At 35.4% G+C, this 16,621-nt stretch overlaps 1 protein-coding gene across 1 annotated transcript in view; it reads right to left on the bottom strand.

Moving 5' to 3' along the window:
• Positions 1 to 16,621, bottom strand: part of SPAM1 (sperm adhesion molecule 1) — a 46,107-nt gene that overhangs the window by 13,603 nt on the left and 15,883 nt on the right. Inside the window, exons 2-4 of the mRNA XM_001086882.5 lie at positions 8,213 to 8,323; positions 3,694 to 4,853; positions 3,133 to 3,222 (exon numbers count right to left, since the gene is read on the bottom strand). Coding sequence (XP_001086882.3) covers positions 3,133 to 3,222; positions 3,694 to 4,647 — 1,044 coding nt within the window. The 5' untranslated portion in view covers positions 4,648 to 4,853; positions 8,213 to 8,323. The remainder of the gene's footprint in view (positions 1 to 3,132; positions 3,223 to 3,693; positions 4,854 to 8,212; positions 8,324 to 16,621) is intronic.

The following is a 16,621-nucleotide window of genomic DNA, read 5'->3' as shown; positions in this document are numbered from 1 at the left end:
AGATGATGTCATCTATTGTTGGCAGAATAACTGATTGCCAAAATTGTCTGCATCCTAATTCCCTGGAACCTGTGACAATGTGAGCTTACATGGCAAAAGAGACTTTGCAGATGTGATTAAGGAATGGATCTTGAGAAGGGGAGATTATCCTGAATTATCAAGATGGACTCAATGTAACTACATGACTCTTTGAAAGTGTAGAAAGTTTTCAAGCTGAGTTAGAAAGATGAAGTGAAGGAAGGAGAAATTCAAAGTGTAAGAGAGATTCAATGCGCCTTGGCTGACTTTCAAGATAGAAGAGGGCCCTGAGCTAAGGAATGTACTGGCCTCTAAAAGCTGGAAATAGCCATTTGCCAATAGCCAGCCAGATAATGGGGATCTCATTGCTACAAGCACAAGGAAGTGAATCTGCCAACAACCCAAATGAGCAAGTATCTTCTCCTAGAAAGGAATTCAGCCCTGCTGTCATCTTGATTTTAGTCCATTGAAACTCATATTGGACTTCTGATCTAAGAACTATAAGATAACAAATTTCTTCTATTTTTTTAAACCACTAAGTTTGTTGTAATTTTTATGAAAGCAATAGAAAACTAATACACCATCCATCTTCTTAACAATCCAATAGTTTTGAATGGTGTTTAGAATGAAATTCAACTTCTTCTCTTGACTTGTGCACAATGTGACACGGTATAACCCTTTCCTCCTCTTGTACAACCTTCCCACATCCATTCTACCTTAGACATAGTAGCTATTTCACTAGCACGGCAGGTTCATTTCAAACTGCACTTACTGTTCCCACTGCTTGGAATGGTCTTTCCTCTAATTTTTACCACAATTGACTTCATCCTGTCATTCAGATGGCAGCTTCAAATTAGACAACGCCCTTCTCTGATAACTTCCTTGATAAGTTCTCCACATCTCTGTTTTAATTCTCTGTGTAGCACTTACCATATCAAAAATGTTTCTTACTTGTGTACTTTTTAAGTACTCATAAGTTCCAAGAGTACATAGACTTTCTCAATATTCTTCAACACTATGTTCCCAATACAAGGGAAATGAGAATTTATACCAAGTTCAAATAACATTGCAGCTGCTTTCTCAACTCCACAGAGACGAGGGTTATACAAAGAGGAGTAAAAGGGTGAGAATGACTTGAGAATCATTAACCTGCATACTTTGTAGTCTATGGAAATACATTAAAAGTGGCTCTCTAACAGGTAAGGCTTGGTTCTTATCATTTGTGTGTGTGTGTGTGTATGTGTGTGTGTGTGTGTGTGTGTGTATATATATATATATATATCTCCATGGTGTAAATCCTCCTGCCATGGCCAATTTCAAGCTACCTCCCAAACATTACTGAATGCAGATCTGGGAATCAAGTATACCACCATTACACATTATGGTAGCATGCCATGAAGTAGCACATTATTACATAGTATTTCCATTTATAAAGGTATGAAAGACGTAAATAATCTCAAGAGCATGGACCATGGTAAAATGAGGTAAAATAATTGATATATTGAAATGTGTCACCTGTTTTTAACATAGTTTTTATTGTAAGTTTTTATCATTTAATTTTTAATAATGGCAGTGATTAACAACTGGCTCACAAAATCCCTGAATATTTACCAATTAGGTCTCAGTTGGGACCAGTAGGGCTGACTCTGTCACACCACCAGATCTAATAAAATGGAATGAAAAGAAATGGCTCATTTGCATTTGTTTTCTGTCAATTCCAGTAACTGCAAGTAAACCTGCAATTACCCGTTTCTTAAGTTGTCAATGAATCAGAGAAAACATGACAAGCAATCCATGACTATTGATTGCAAATGACATAGAAAAAAGGGGAAGTAATGATAGATCTATTATTTAAAATAATCAGAAGTTGAGAAAGGTAGCAGAAATATATACAACAGAATCTATAGGGGACAATTTTGGGACAATGCCACTAAGAAGAAAATAATCATATAAAAGTTGAAGGATTGTCTCTGGTATGGATAATACTGAAGATGATTTGAGAGACATAGTAGTAGAATTTGAATCTAAGCTTAAAGGGCCACTAAAAAACAAGTGTGATACTTAAATAGTATGTCATGTCATCCTATTCATTGAGGAATGCCTGATTCACTCCTCCTCAGAGTAAGAGTGGAGTTTTCAGTTTTTTTAAAAAAGAAAAGAAAATAGTATGGAGAATTTATAAATATGTATAAGTTTTTAAATAATAGGACATTTGAGAAGGGAGTTTATGGATTTGGGGAAACAACTAATAAAAATTAAGAATTTACTTAAGAAAATTATCATTTTACAATGATTTTCTGACACATAAAATACTTTACCAAGGGTCACATACCTTTTTCTGAACTTATATTTCCTGTTATTCCTTTATATTAGAGATCCAATTAGAGTAAGAGTTATACAAAACAGGCAAAAGAGTTATACAAAATAGGCAGATGGGCTCCGATTACCTTAAAAAATTCTCATAAATGTAACTGCTGTTAAGTATTTTTAAATAAAGACTATGTCTATTCTATCCAAACAATAAGAGATGAATACAATGCTTCTCAAAGGCTTTCTTAGACTACTAGAGTGTAGACTATTTGCTAAAATCCTAAGATAGGACCCTTGGGCCATGAGCTTCATCTGGCATTCCTCATGGCATGTTCATCATTGGTATTTCCACATCCACCAGAGAAGAAAAAATTCAGCTTCAACTCAGCAATGTCCATAGGACAGCTTTCCTCTTAGGTCAAGAAGGTTGATGAGGTGGGGGATAAAGATCTGATATACAGAATTAAACAAGAATGAAAATAAAGGAACAAGGACCTATCTTCTGATACAAAACACCATGCCAGAAAATTAAGATTGTAGTCTTGTTTTTGTTACTTAATAGTCATGTAGCCTAGAGAAAATCAATTATTCACTGAATTTATATTTCCCCACTGGAAAACGGGTATACTATTTTCTGCCTTACAACCACCACACAAATGTATTTTGATTCAGCCAGTAATACTTCAGCACCTATTACTGCCTGCTAAGCATAGTACTACTTATTTTCTTATTTAATACCAAAACAATCCCCAAAAACATTAAACATAGAAATATTTTCACCTATTTTCTACCAATTCAACTTACCATACTTCGCGTTATACTGAGGCTTCCCCATATTACAATTCCAGAAGCCCCCAGAGCAACAGTTTCACCAAGCGTAGACACAAGTTCTTCCTGGAAAGTGTGACAGAAAGAGTTAGCAGATAAAAACGAAATGAAAGTGCTATACATAGGACAGTAACACCGAAGCTAAGCATGCTGACCCAATAATAATAATTTTAATATTTCCCCATTATTTCTATCTCTTACACAGCCATTGCCTTACTATAAAACAAATAAGATACTATTATTGTTTCAATCACTTCTATTGAAAAGACAGCAGGCCTAAGAAATAAAAAAAAAAAAAGAAACTGAGTTCATACACTGTCTATACTACCTAATTCTCCCTGCCTACTAAGAGATAAAGACATTACATTAAAGATTAAGCATATTCTTATTTTGCATTCATAAAATAATGTAGAACTACTTGTGTACACATTCCTAATATTAAAAACTAGATTTCACTCCCTTCGAAAATAATATTAAATTTCAATAAACGTATTTTGTGAATTTCATTTCATAGCCCTCATACCTTGATTTACTTACTCGAGAAAGGAATTTCAAAACTTGATCAGTAAAAACTAGGCGGGCATAGACAAAAACCGGAAGTGGATTTTTTGCATCAGGTATTTTGGAAACCCTGATGGCTTCCCGAACTCGATTGCGCACATAGAGTGTAGCAACTACAACAGACTGCTGAGTGTTCAGATAAATGGATGGGTAAAGGGCAGTGCTTTCATTCCATAACCAGCTGAGATCATCATTTCTTTTTATTTCTACATCGAAGCAACTTCCATTGTAACCGGGTTTCCTATAGTGATGGTTGTAACAATCCGGAAAAAGATAATAACCCCACAAGTGATTTGGCCGAAGTGATCTTCCCAATTTTATAGTCTCTAGCATGAAATCCTTCCCTGCCTTTTCAAATTCTTGTTTAGCTTTGTCAGTGGCCTGTGGGAGACTAAGCTGTACATTTTGTTGCTGAACCAGTTCAATAGACCTATTCTTGTAAACATCTTTAGGTTTCCAGTTTCTTGCCCAAGTGGGTCTCCATTCTTCCCAGTCAATAACAGCCATTCCCAAATTGTCTACTGGCATATAAAAAAGAATGTCTTGCTTAGATTTGTCCAGATGGTCTTGCAAGGAAACCTTCTGGGGGATTCCTCCATGCACAGTTACTCCTGTGGTTAGGTCTATATATGGATAGTAGCCAAGTCTATCAACATAAAATATTGTAACACCTTGCCCGGTGATGTTTATTCGGGGGCTTCCCATTAAAGTGAAGAGGCTCATATCTAGTGGCTCATTAAATTTTCCAAGACAAAATTCACTTGGGGCATTCCAGGCCCAGAGGAAAGGCACATTTGGAATAATAGGGGGTGCTCTGAAATTCAGAGTTAAGCAACACGGAATCAGAAGGAAGGTGAAAACTATCTGTGATACTCCACTTGATTTAACAAAGCTTCTGAAAAAGATGTGCTTGAATTTTAGCACTCCCATTGTAAAGAGTAATGACTATGAAAACATTTATTTCTTCCTACACACGTTGGTTTACCCAATATTTGATGCAAAGTGTGAGCACAGATGAAAGGGAATGGAATGAATTCACTTTGGTGGATAAAGAGGTATAATGATTAAGTTACATTTAAATATTATTATTCTTGTTTCATGTTTCAGGATTGTTTTGCAAGTTGCGTCACCTATAACTGAAAAAAGAAATACAGAATACATTGTTATGATGCATTTCATAATAAAGAATGTAAGCTTCACCAAGTTCTCAACTTTAAGTGCAGGGGGTTTAATTTCATCTTAGAAGATGGAGGACCCACTCCTGTGTTTGAATCTATGAAATTATTTCCTTTCATGTATGATACAAACTCTATACTAGTTAACATTTTTCTCATCTTTCCAAATCACTACTGGGCCTACAGAAAGGAGACTGTAGCTATTTTCCTTTTGCCTTTCTGGCTGTACAGAATGCTGTACCAAGCAATGCCTTAGCAAAAGCCCATTGGAGGAAAATAAATTCCAAGTTGATCCTCTCATTCTGTTTATTGCTTCCTGAAAGACCACTTGCTAGCTGTCTTCCATATACTGAAAACAACCTTTCATAGAATTCTGAAATTTCATCTTTCTCTTTCTTTCTTCTTTTTTCTCTTTTTTTTTAATCAAAGGGGAGCAAACTCACTTCTGCCAGAAGTAGTAAATCAACAGTTTGGCTGAATGTATTGAATCAACCAAAAACTTCTACCAAACAAGTTGAAAGGCTCCTTGGTACACTCCTCAATCACATCTTAAAATAATGTACTCTCATGTCTAAAGTTAATAAAACATTTTACTACTTTCCATTTTCTACTAAAAGGATTGGCTCTAGCCTAACTTAAGAAAAGCAATATATAGATTTTGGTCTTTTTATAGTGTTTGATAAGTAAGATTGTCTTGTCATTCTGATTGTGACAAAGCAAGGTGTTATAGCACATACTCTGGCTGTATTAAACCACAAAAGTGGTACAATAAAATGGTCTGGGCTCAAGAAATTAAACTATGTATATACTCAGCATTTAGGATTTGCAAAAATTACCTGCAAGAAGATATATTTAAATGTTCTGTGATTCTAGGAGGGAATTGGAAACTTTCTTTTAAATTAGATTAGTAGTATACTGCTTTATGAAAGTATAACAAGAATTATACTTTCTTCCCAGGAACATGTGTCCTTACCATAGCAAATTATCCGGTGATTTCCATTGCTGAAAAATATATGACTCTAAAGAGATCACCATATCAGAATAAAATAAAATTATAAAGACTATTATAGTCTCATGTTTTGAAGATAGTGAATTTTTCCCTTCATGTTTAGAACATACAAAGTACCTAAAGATTTTTGTAGCTTAAATACTCATAAATTTCTTTATTCAGGACCTAGATAATCTTCACTTAAAAAAATATTAGGGGGAAAAACGAATTGCTTTTAAATACCAACTGTCAATACTAATGCCTGAATGGCAGGGACAGGGAAAAGAAAATGGAATAAAGGATTAACTTTCCCTGTATCTCAGGGAAGGAGTAAGCTAATCCTACTGAAATTAACATTTAAATCTATTTACACGTGTTCATTTTATGTAAGAAAAAGATGGGGGACCGGGCTCAATGGCTCATGCCTGTAATCCCAGCACTTTGGGAGGCCAAGGTGGGCGGATCACCTGAGGTCAAGAGTTTGAGACCAGCCTGACCAACATGGTGAAACCTCATCTCCACTAAAAATACAAAAATTAGGCAAGCGTGGTGGTAGGCTCCTGTAATCCCAGCTAGTCAGGAGGCTGAGGCAGGAGAACCACTTCAACCCAGGAGGCGGAGGTTGCAGTGAGCCGAGATAGCACCACTGCACTTCAGCCTTGGTGACAGAATGAGACTCTGTCTCAAAATAAATAAATAAATAAATAAATAAATAAATAAATAAATAAATGAAAAACATGGGGCAGAATGAGCCTGTTGAGAATGTCTCTACCCATAGAAGTCTTCAAAAAAGAATGGACACTTCTATGCTTAAAATTTTAATCAGTGAAATATCTTTTCCTCAGCATAAATCTAAGGCAAAGCCTTGGAACAGAGAATTGGCACAAAATTGAGGATAAACCTAGAAGTTAGCATCAAGAATAACATCTTTTTGTTTAAAGTATCTAATAGAGAACTTTACCTGTTTACAGAGAAAACCTGACATTGGCCTAGACAAAGAATTTATGACTAAGACCCCAAAAGCAAATGCAACAAAAACAAAAATGGAACAAACTGGACTTTATTAAACTAAAAAGCATCTTCACAGCAAAGAGGATAATCAACAGACTAAACAGACAACCTACAGAATGGGACAAAATGTTTGCAAATTATGTCACTGACAAAGGATTAATACACAGAATCTACGAGGAACTCAAACAAAATTGAAGAAGAAAACAAACAACCCAATTAAAAAGTGGACAAAGGACATTAACAGACATTTTTCAAAAGAAGACATGCAAGAGGCCAATAAATGTATGAAAAATGCTCAACATCACTAACCACCAGACAAATGCAAGTCAAAACTGCAATGAGATACCATCTTACACCAGTCAGAATGGCTATTATTAAAAAGTCAAAAAAAGTGTTGTCATGGATGCAGAAAAAAGGACACACTTATACACTTTTGGTGCAAATGTAAATGAGTACAACCTCTATGGAAAACAGCGTGGAGATTTCTCAAAGGACTAAAAATAGAACTACCAATCATCCTAACAATGCTATTACTGGCTATCTACTCAAAGGAAAAGAAATCGTTATATAAAAAAGACAACTTCATTCAAATCTTCATTGTAGCACTATTCACAAGAGCAAAGTCATGGAATCAACCTAAGTGTTCCTCATTGGTGGATTGGAAAAAGAAAATGAGGTGTATATACACTATGGAATACTATTCAGCCATAAAAAAAATAAAATCATGTTCTCTGAAGCAACATGGATAGAGCTGGAAGTCATTATCCTAAGTGAAATAACTCAGACACAGAACTGCATGTTCTCACTTTTAAGTGAGAGCTAAACAATGAGTACTCATGGACATAAAGATGGAAACAATAGACATTGGGGACTCTGAAAGGGAGCAGGTTGGGAGGGGGATGAGGATTGAAAAATTACCTGTTGGTTACATTGGTCACAATCTGTGTGATGGGTACACTAGAAGCCCAATCCTACCATTATGCAATATATTCATGTTACACACTTGAACATGTAACCCTTAATCTAAAATAAAATTAAATTTAAATATCTTTTAATGAAAAAGATACCATTAAAAAAATAAAAATAAATACATAGATACCCTAACAGAGAACCTCATCTTCCTGGAAAATCTTAACTAATTTAACCCCAGGTAATAATGCCTGACCTTATCTTTCCACTAGTATTCCTAAGCTCTATATTCAACTTATACCTATTAATGTTGCATTTTTAAGTGTCTTCCTTGCTCATTGTGTAGATAATTGCTTCTTAAAGCACTTCGCTAAGTCTTTGCTATCCCCCAAACCCAAACAATAGCACTTACCCAGAAGTCTGCTTTCAAAGTCCAGCCACCCAATGTCTCTTCAGTAGTATCAAGGCAAGAAGTTGGCTGGTCTCAATGTCTTCCTAGAGCACTGGCTAGTCATTAGCATCCCTTTGAAAAAAAATAAAAAAGATTATTTTCTCTCAAAATAGATTTAGAAACTTTAAATTCTGAATATATCTAAAATTCTACTTAAACTCTTATTCCTGTTGTAAAGGCATTTTATCACTGGAACACATGCTAGCTAAATCCTTTGAACTAGGAATCACTTGTCTAAGGATAAGTTCAAAATGATTTTGTAATAAAAATTATGTAGCTACGTGTAGTTATTCACACATGTAGTATTCACCACTATGTATTGTAGCATCTATGAAATGAGAAAAAATAAAAAGCAAGTTCAATACCCAATGATAAGAAATGATTTAATATGGTATTTCAACCTGAAAGAATGTATGCAGATATCAGAACTAGTTACAAAGATAATGATGCAACATGTAAATATGTTTGCCTAAAATACGAAGTGAAATAAAGTACAAAACTACACACTGTTGAAGTATGCAAAAACATGTATGTGCATGCTTAAGGAATTAAAACTATTCAAAAATGTGAAAGAATATTTGTATTTTCTGAGTGTCCATTATATATTTCTGATCTTCTAATTTTCTTTCATCCAACTATCATACTGTTTCTCAAATGGAAATGAATAAAATTTTAATGTTAGAAAATAGTTTGCCAGAACAAATTTGAATCTCAGCTTCCCTTCAGTGAGGAAAGACAAATAACCATAAACCTCTCCACACATTATCTACCAGGATGCTTGTACAGGGGATTCTTGTTCTTGTAAGAGGAAGAGGAGTTGATGATTGCGAAATTTTTTTTCGAATAAATTTTACTGTGTATATCTAAGGTATACAACATGATGTTATGGGAAGATTAGGATTTTTGAGGTAAGGAGAGGGGAGTATCAGACAGGAAAAAAAAAAAAAAAGAGCCAAATTTCTTGGCTTAGTCCTCTGCTTTTCTTTTCCACAACAAACGCTTTATTTCCATGACAAATGCTTTCTCTCTAGAGAATCATAACGGATATAGAAGTCAGTCAAGACACTGCCTTCAGAATCTACCTTTTGGAATTCCCATTTCCTGTGAGTTTATGTATACAATATCTCAATGGAATTAAGAACTGAATTTAGACACAATCCTCTTACCATTAAAATTGTTATAGATTTTGAATATAAATTATGATCATAAATATTTTTAAAAATTTAGAAATATGGACAAATATTGAAAAAGGCAAGACTATAACTTTGGTGAAAGCAAACCGTAACATTACCAAAGGGGGAGGAGCAAAGAGAGTCCCAAATCTAAGTCATGCACAAGGCACCTCGTCAATTTCCATTTCTCTACAGACCTCACTCAAAACTACCAAACTTTGTTACAATACTGAAAATGGCCTCCAGCCTCGGGAAGCCTGAGGATACTGAGATAACTTTAGTGTTCTAAATTACTTCTGTACATACTGTGGGAATCATTCTTTAACATGAAAAATGAAAAGCAAATTTCCACATGAGTGGTAGGTCCCAAGCTGATTGCCCTCGTATCCTCATCGCATTTGGTAGGATGTGTGGCATTTCCAAGGTACATAGTTCATAAGTCCAACCCAAAGGCTGACTAATACATCCAGTTACAAGTAACAGTGACTCCAAGCTAAGAGTTTTAAAGAAACTTTTAAGAGACCAGCATAATATCCCCAAAAGCGTATTTTTTCTCCTAAAGTAAAAATATTTACAAATATTTTCACGAATGAAAGGAGCTTTTGTGTAAGATTATTTTCTAGGAAACTTCTTAAACTATTGTATTTTATAAATAAATTGACCAGAAATAGATTATCATAAACTTGATTCAACAAGACAAGTTAATCCCATTGTAGGTGGCATTTCATCAACTCTTTTTTCTTTCCTCTTTATTATTGTTGTCATAATTATTCCTCTCCTTTGGTTCTTTCAGCCTCGTCTTAACTTTCTCAGTGTCACCTAGATATGTTTTGAACAAGCCAGAGATTCTTGAGGTTAAAGAAACTGCTTAAAATGTGGCACATTACAGAACTTTGTATCTTTTTTTTACAAAACCATACCTGCTTTTTGCTACAAAGCTGTGCAGTAGAAAGAACAAAAGGCAACTTACTTTTAAAGTAAAAACTGAAAAGTTTTCCTTTAAGATGTGATTAGGTCAGAAGTCACTCCAATCTATTAGCTCTGCAGTATTTAACCTGTTGGGTGAGAAAAAACAGCCCTTTGCCCAGTCAATTAAAGGAAGATTTAATCTTTTGAAATGTTACTGTGTAATGTGGTAGGGAAACCTGTCTGTGTGTGTGTGTTTGTGTGTGTGCGTGTGTGTGTGTGGTGTTTTAATCTCAGCAAATTCAATCTTTGAGACACAATCTCAGTCTGTTGCCAAGGCTGGAGTGCAGTGGCACAATCTTAGCTCACTACAACCTCCAACTCCCAAGCTCAAGTGATCCTCCCACTTCAGCCTCCCAAGCAGTTGGGACTATAGGTGCACACCACCAAACCTGGCTAATTTTTAAAATTTTTTATAGAGATGGAGTTTTGTCATGACATCCAGGCTGGTCTGGAACTCCTGGGCTCAAGTGATCTCACCACGTCGGCCTCTCAAAGTGCTGGGATTACAGGCTTGAGCCATGCACCTGGATTTATTGTTCAGCTTTGGTTAAATTAATAATATATTTCTATAGTGTAATACAAATGAAGCATACACTTCATGGAACTGTTTTCAAGAAAATACAGCATTGATTATAAAAGAAAAAGTAATTTCTCCTTTAAAAATTAATGAAATAAATTAAAATTAACATTTTCAAAATGATAAAGCAAGTTTGACATTTTTTTATGATAGAAAAATACTACTTTTAAGAGTTTTGAAAGGAAAATAAATCTCGGAACCGCAAAATCACTAAGCCAAGGGAAGTGTCAACATAGGCACCATGTCAGGCAAAACTGCTTCCCATTTTATTCCTAAATAAGCTAGCTACAAAGTTTAAAAAGCTACACACCCACCTCACAATTTGCCCACAAGAAAATGCCTCCTGGACAAAGGACAGACAGAATTCAGAGTCATCCCACTGAGGCTCACCTGAGACATGCATATCTGATTGCTTCCTCTACCTTATTGTTTATATAAAAATGCAGATTCACTGAACCAGACTAAATTTTGTATTCAGTGGAAGGCTGATCAAGGACTCAAAAGAATGCAACCTTTTGTCTCTTATCTACTTACAATCTGGAAACCCCCCACTTCAAGTTGTCCTGTCCTGCTGGACCAAACCCATGTACATCTTACACATATTGACTGATGTCTCATGTCACTTTAAAATGCATAAAAGCAAGCTGTACCCTAACCAACTTGGTGACATTTGTTAGGACCTCCTGAAGCTATGTCATAGGCACGTCCTTAACCTTTGCAAAATAGACTTTCTAAATGTAGTATGACATATCTCAAATACCTTTTGCTTTACAATTTGGTGATCAGTGGAAGGGACTCTACATGGAGGTGGCCCCTGACGTTTGACAAATCTCCAACTGGCTTGGTACCAGCTTGAACTTTTATGGCTCCAACCAACAGGACAATTTGCTGAGGCCTGGAATCTTCCCTCCCTCCAGAGAATCCCCAATCACCCAAAATTTGGTTGAGATCTAAACTTTATTTTGCTGTACAACTCTTTTTCTGAGTTTTACTTTCTTCCAGCAAGGAAGGCAAGTTTTCCTGCTTTCATGACAATGGAAGGCAGGTAACTCATCTCTGGAGTTTGAGCTCGCTTTCCAACAGGGAAGGCCAGTTTGAATTTTTTCCTGCTTCTAGGATGGTAGAGAGCTGTCTTCAGCCTGAGACCCACTCCTAGGTAAGTAGCTGAATTGGGATTTTGTCTTGGATAAGGTTATGATTAACAGTCAGCTGGTCTTAATTCTCCTTACCATTAGAGTGCTCAGTAATGATACTGTGGGGTTTTTTGTTGTTTGTTCTGGTCTTTCTCTCTGGTCTCAGAGTTGACCAACTCTACCTGACTTGGTCAAATCTGAATGAGAATTCCAAATTATGGGGAACAAGACCTGTCTGAATTGGCTAAAATTCCTCATAACTGCAAAAGAGAGGGGGGAAAAAAGTGCTTGGTTTCTGTGTTTGTTTCCTTTCTTAAAAAAAACAACTGTTCTTTCGTTTACTTTTCTTCACCCTATTCCTTCCTCTCCTTTCACTATCTTCAATACCAGGAAAAATCTAAAGAGGCTTCTACTGATTCAAACCCCTAAAAGAACTCAGAACATGGGCACCACTTGCCCTTTTTTGGGGTGTTCTGCTTTCTTCGTAGAGTTTCAAAAGTCATGGGCAGATTCTTCCTAGGTCCAAAGGTCTACTTTCCTGTATTTGCATTACCTGACCTCTTTGGCTTTGGAGGGTACAAAAGATTACCTTGTACTATGAAAGGATTTGACCTTGGCATGTGTAATGGTGGACAAAAGCTAACAAAGTTAAAGCTGGCTGAGGACAGTTACAGGAAGTGGTCTTCACTGATTTTTTTTTTTTTCCTCCTAGGAAGTTGGTGTTTAGGATCCTAATTCTAATTCAGAGGTGCATTCTGAAGAATCTTTTTCATTACCTTTACTCCCAAAATTAATCTAAATTGGCTTGACTGTGCTTTTCCGTGAGAACCTGAACTGTCAGTCATTGATAAATGAGAGACTGAGTTTTCTCAGCTCTGAAGAGAAAGGGCATTTTGCTCTCTCAAGTTCCTAGCCAAAAAGCACCCTTGGGTACCAGCGGCCAAGTTGGAGTGAATAGGGGTTAACCCCCTGTGACATGTAGTGGCCTTATGGGGAACCACCAACAAAATTAGTTTAAAAAGGCTCATCCAGTAAGTGCATATGGAAGCTGACCACTTTACACTTCGAGCTCTCCCAGAGGTGCTAGACCTCTGGAGACAGAAACTGCAACAATAAGAGGGCAGAAACGACTCAGCAGTGGTACAATGTGGAGTCCCGCCCACAACCAGCACACTTGGACTCCCCCATGCCAAACCTTAGGACACAGCTAAGTTCCTCCTTTTAAGAAAAAATGTGGGAAACAAATCATCTAAGAAAGGAAAGACAAGGAGGATGACCTCCTCTCAGGCACCCTGTTTGGTTTTATGATGTCTCTACTTGCAAGAGGTAGTATAAATGGAAGGGCATGCTAGGTTTTCTAATACTCAAGCTGGTTACACATTAGGACTGTTCTTGTGCACATTTTATACTTACAGGCAAATTATGTCAAGGAAAATTCAGAGCCCTAAGGTCAACCTGCAGCTATAAAGTTCCTAAATTCTCTATCTCTGTTTTTTTTTTCCTGCCTGCTTTGTCTGCTGTTACTTTCCTACTGAGATAAAATCCACTGTTCTCATACAAACATTTTTGTTATTGTTTTGCAAACCAATGGGTTTTGTATTAATATCTCATGGCTAGATTTCTGAAGTAAAAGCTGTAGGATCTTTGTGTGTGTGAGTGTGTATGTGTGTTTGTGTGTATGTACACATACTTTGTTACGTTTTTGGCCACAAGTTACCAAATTGGGTTTAAAGTTAAGGAGTACTTATAAATGAAAAAATAAGTCCAAATGCTTTTCAAGTTCACATGACTTAAGTAAAACCTTTCATAAGCTAGTTTTAAAATTATTAGTAAGTAATATTAGAAATGTCTTAAAAATTGTCAGTGTGTATTTTTGTTTGCATTTATTGGTCAAGAGATTTCATACTTATCCCTTATCCCTTTCATAAGGTGTCAACATTGGCATAAGGGTAATTAAATGATAAACTCAGCCCAAAATGGAATGATCTTTGCTTTTATAATTTTTTATAAATAAGATGTTAATATTGGTTTAATGAAAACAGCTAAATCTTGAATTACTTAGTAAAATAACCACATATTTAATCTTAAGGTTCTTACTTAGGTAAACTCCTGAAATTCACATGCTGTAAAATGATGACAGGGAAATAGCCTTAAATGATTACTATCACAGTTTTCATAAATAACCCAGGTAAACTATTAAAATAAAATAATTGGGTAGATGTAATGGGATAAATACTTGTAGATAAATATCATAATTTAGAACCTAAAGTTATATTAAATTAAATAATAGATATTTTATTAAATGGGTATTTTCCAATTAAAAAGTATGTAGAGTAGGAAAACATTCTTTCTAAAAAAAAAAAAAGATGCGTTCTTGTTCAAAGATGAATACTTTTTGTCTAATTCAAAGCTATTTTAAAGATTATGTATAAAACAAGGTAAAACTAACCTGGAAATAAGAGAGATGTAAAGAAAGTTAAAGAAATAAAGTAGTATTTTTGGTAAGAAAGTTTAAAGAAAAATAATTTTATATGCAAAACAATCTTGTATGCTAAATTTTTGTCCTAGAATAAAATGACTGGTTGTTAAAGAAAGAGGGATGTTCAGGACAACCATGTTCAAGCATGTCATGAATGGTCTGTGTAAGTCATAATAAGAGGGTTTATGAAAAGAAAAAACTTTTATATGATCAAGTTGTCTATATTTAATATTTTTAAAACCCCACTTACACGCTAAATAATTTATTAGAATAACGAGATTTTCTTAAGTTACTGCTTTACTCAATAAAATCACAAGACTTTATAATTTTTTGTATGCAAAGTTCAACTTTTACTGCATCTCGGTGTTTTCAGGTCTCTCTCCCCTTTTAAATGGACTGAAATAATAATTCTGTCCTTCAATTCATTTTCAACTACTGTAAGTTTTTTCTTTGGGTCATAATTGTTTTGTCCTGATGCTAATAATGTTTTATCTTGAAGGTCTAAAGGAAATGTTTTCTTCCAACATAATATTCTGTGCTCTTGGCTTTAAACTGCTCAGGAAGCACCTCCTATGTCTAATTAATTCAAGTACCATTCTCATTAGATCTGACGTGAAAATTGTCTAAATGAACAGTAGTCACATTGCAGAAGGTCTTTTTTTTTGCCTTTTGGTAACTGGGCCTAACAAACAGATTTTACGTTTTATCAAAAAAATTTCTCTGTCATTATTATTAAGTTTGGGTTTGCTTAGGAAAAAACTGAGATTAAATTTTTATTTAATTAAGGTTATTACATCCCTGTAACTTTCTGCATGTGCTTTTACAGTCCTTGTGTCATTGAGTACAGGGCTTTGACTTCTGACTCAAAAAAGGACCCCAAATCTTGCTAAATCTTAAACACTGACAGCAGTTAAAGCCTCATCTTCAGACCCAGGAGAAGATGCCAATCAAAATAAACTGTGTTCATGAGACACAGGGCCAGAAACTAAAACTATTCAATTCAAGTCCCAGGGACTACAGCAGAAGAGCTAGGCATGTGAGATCATAAGGGCTGATTTTGAGAGAAAATAAGTTCAGTTTCTCTATAAATTAACCATTAATGTTGAAGGCATGCTGAGGCAAGACCAGAATACGGACCCCTGTGTTAGAATAACAAGATTTTCTTTTTTTTTTTTTTTTTTTTTTGAGATGGAGTCTCACTCTGTCGCCCAGACTGGAGTGCAGTGGTGTGATCTTGGCTCACTGCAAGCTCCGCCTCCTGGGTTCACACCATTCTCCTGCCTCAGCCTCCCGAGTAGCTGGGACTACAGGCATCTGCCACCACGCCCAGCTGATTTTTTGTATTTTTAGTAGAGATGGGGTTTCACCATGTTAGCCAGGATGGTCTTGATCTCCTGACCTCATGATCCACCTGCCTTGGCTTCCCAAAGTGCTGGGATTACAGGTGTGAGCCACAGCACCTGGCCAACAAGGTTTTCTTGGAGCATTAACCCACTTCTTAATAAAAGATTATAAAGGTTACAAAAAGGCTTATGGAAATCATATCTTATGGTCAAGATAATTAAATTTTTATAGGCAGTTTATAAGATTTGAGAGACATATTTAATTGACTTCCTTCTGTCTTCATTAAGGCTTATTGTTTGGGAAATTAAGTCTCCTCTCTCGAAGACAAAGGTTTCTGCTTTTGTTTTTTTAATCTTTGAGTTATCATTTTGGCTAAATAAATGACTTACTTTATAATGACTGTGATCCTATTTTGTGATATCAAGTGTTCTAAACATTTTATATTTGAAAAACCTTCCAAAATCAAATTCTAATTTTGGTCCTCATAAATTTATTGATATGAGTTCCCTAAAGTTTATAAGAGATATTTGGTTTATTTGATATAATAAAATCATACAGGAAGCATTGTCAAATATGAAACAATGTTTAACCTTCTTTGAATTATATTTATATAAATGTGTTATTAGTGTGTGTTCTGGAGTTGTACAAAATTCCTGTGCTTCTAATACATCTAAGCATATGTTATCAGTAATAATT

This window comes from Macaca mulatta, chromosome 3 (assembly GCF_049350105.2).
Source record: "Macaca mulatta isolate MMU2019108-1 chromosome 3, T2T-MMU8v2.0, whole genome shotgun sequence".
Lineage (NCBI taxonomy): Eukaryota > Metazoa > Chordata > Mammalia > Primates > Cercopithecidae > Macaca > Macaca mulatta.
The sequence above is the reverse complement of the archived record's forward strand: the minus strand, read 5'-3'. Positions and strand labels throughout refer to the sequence as shown.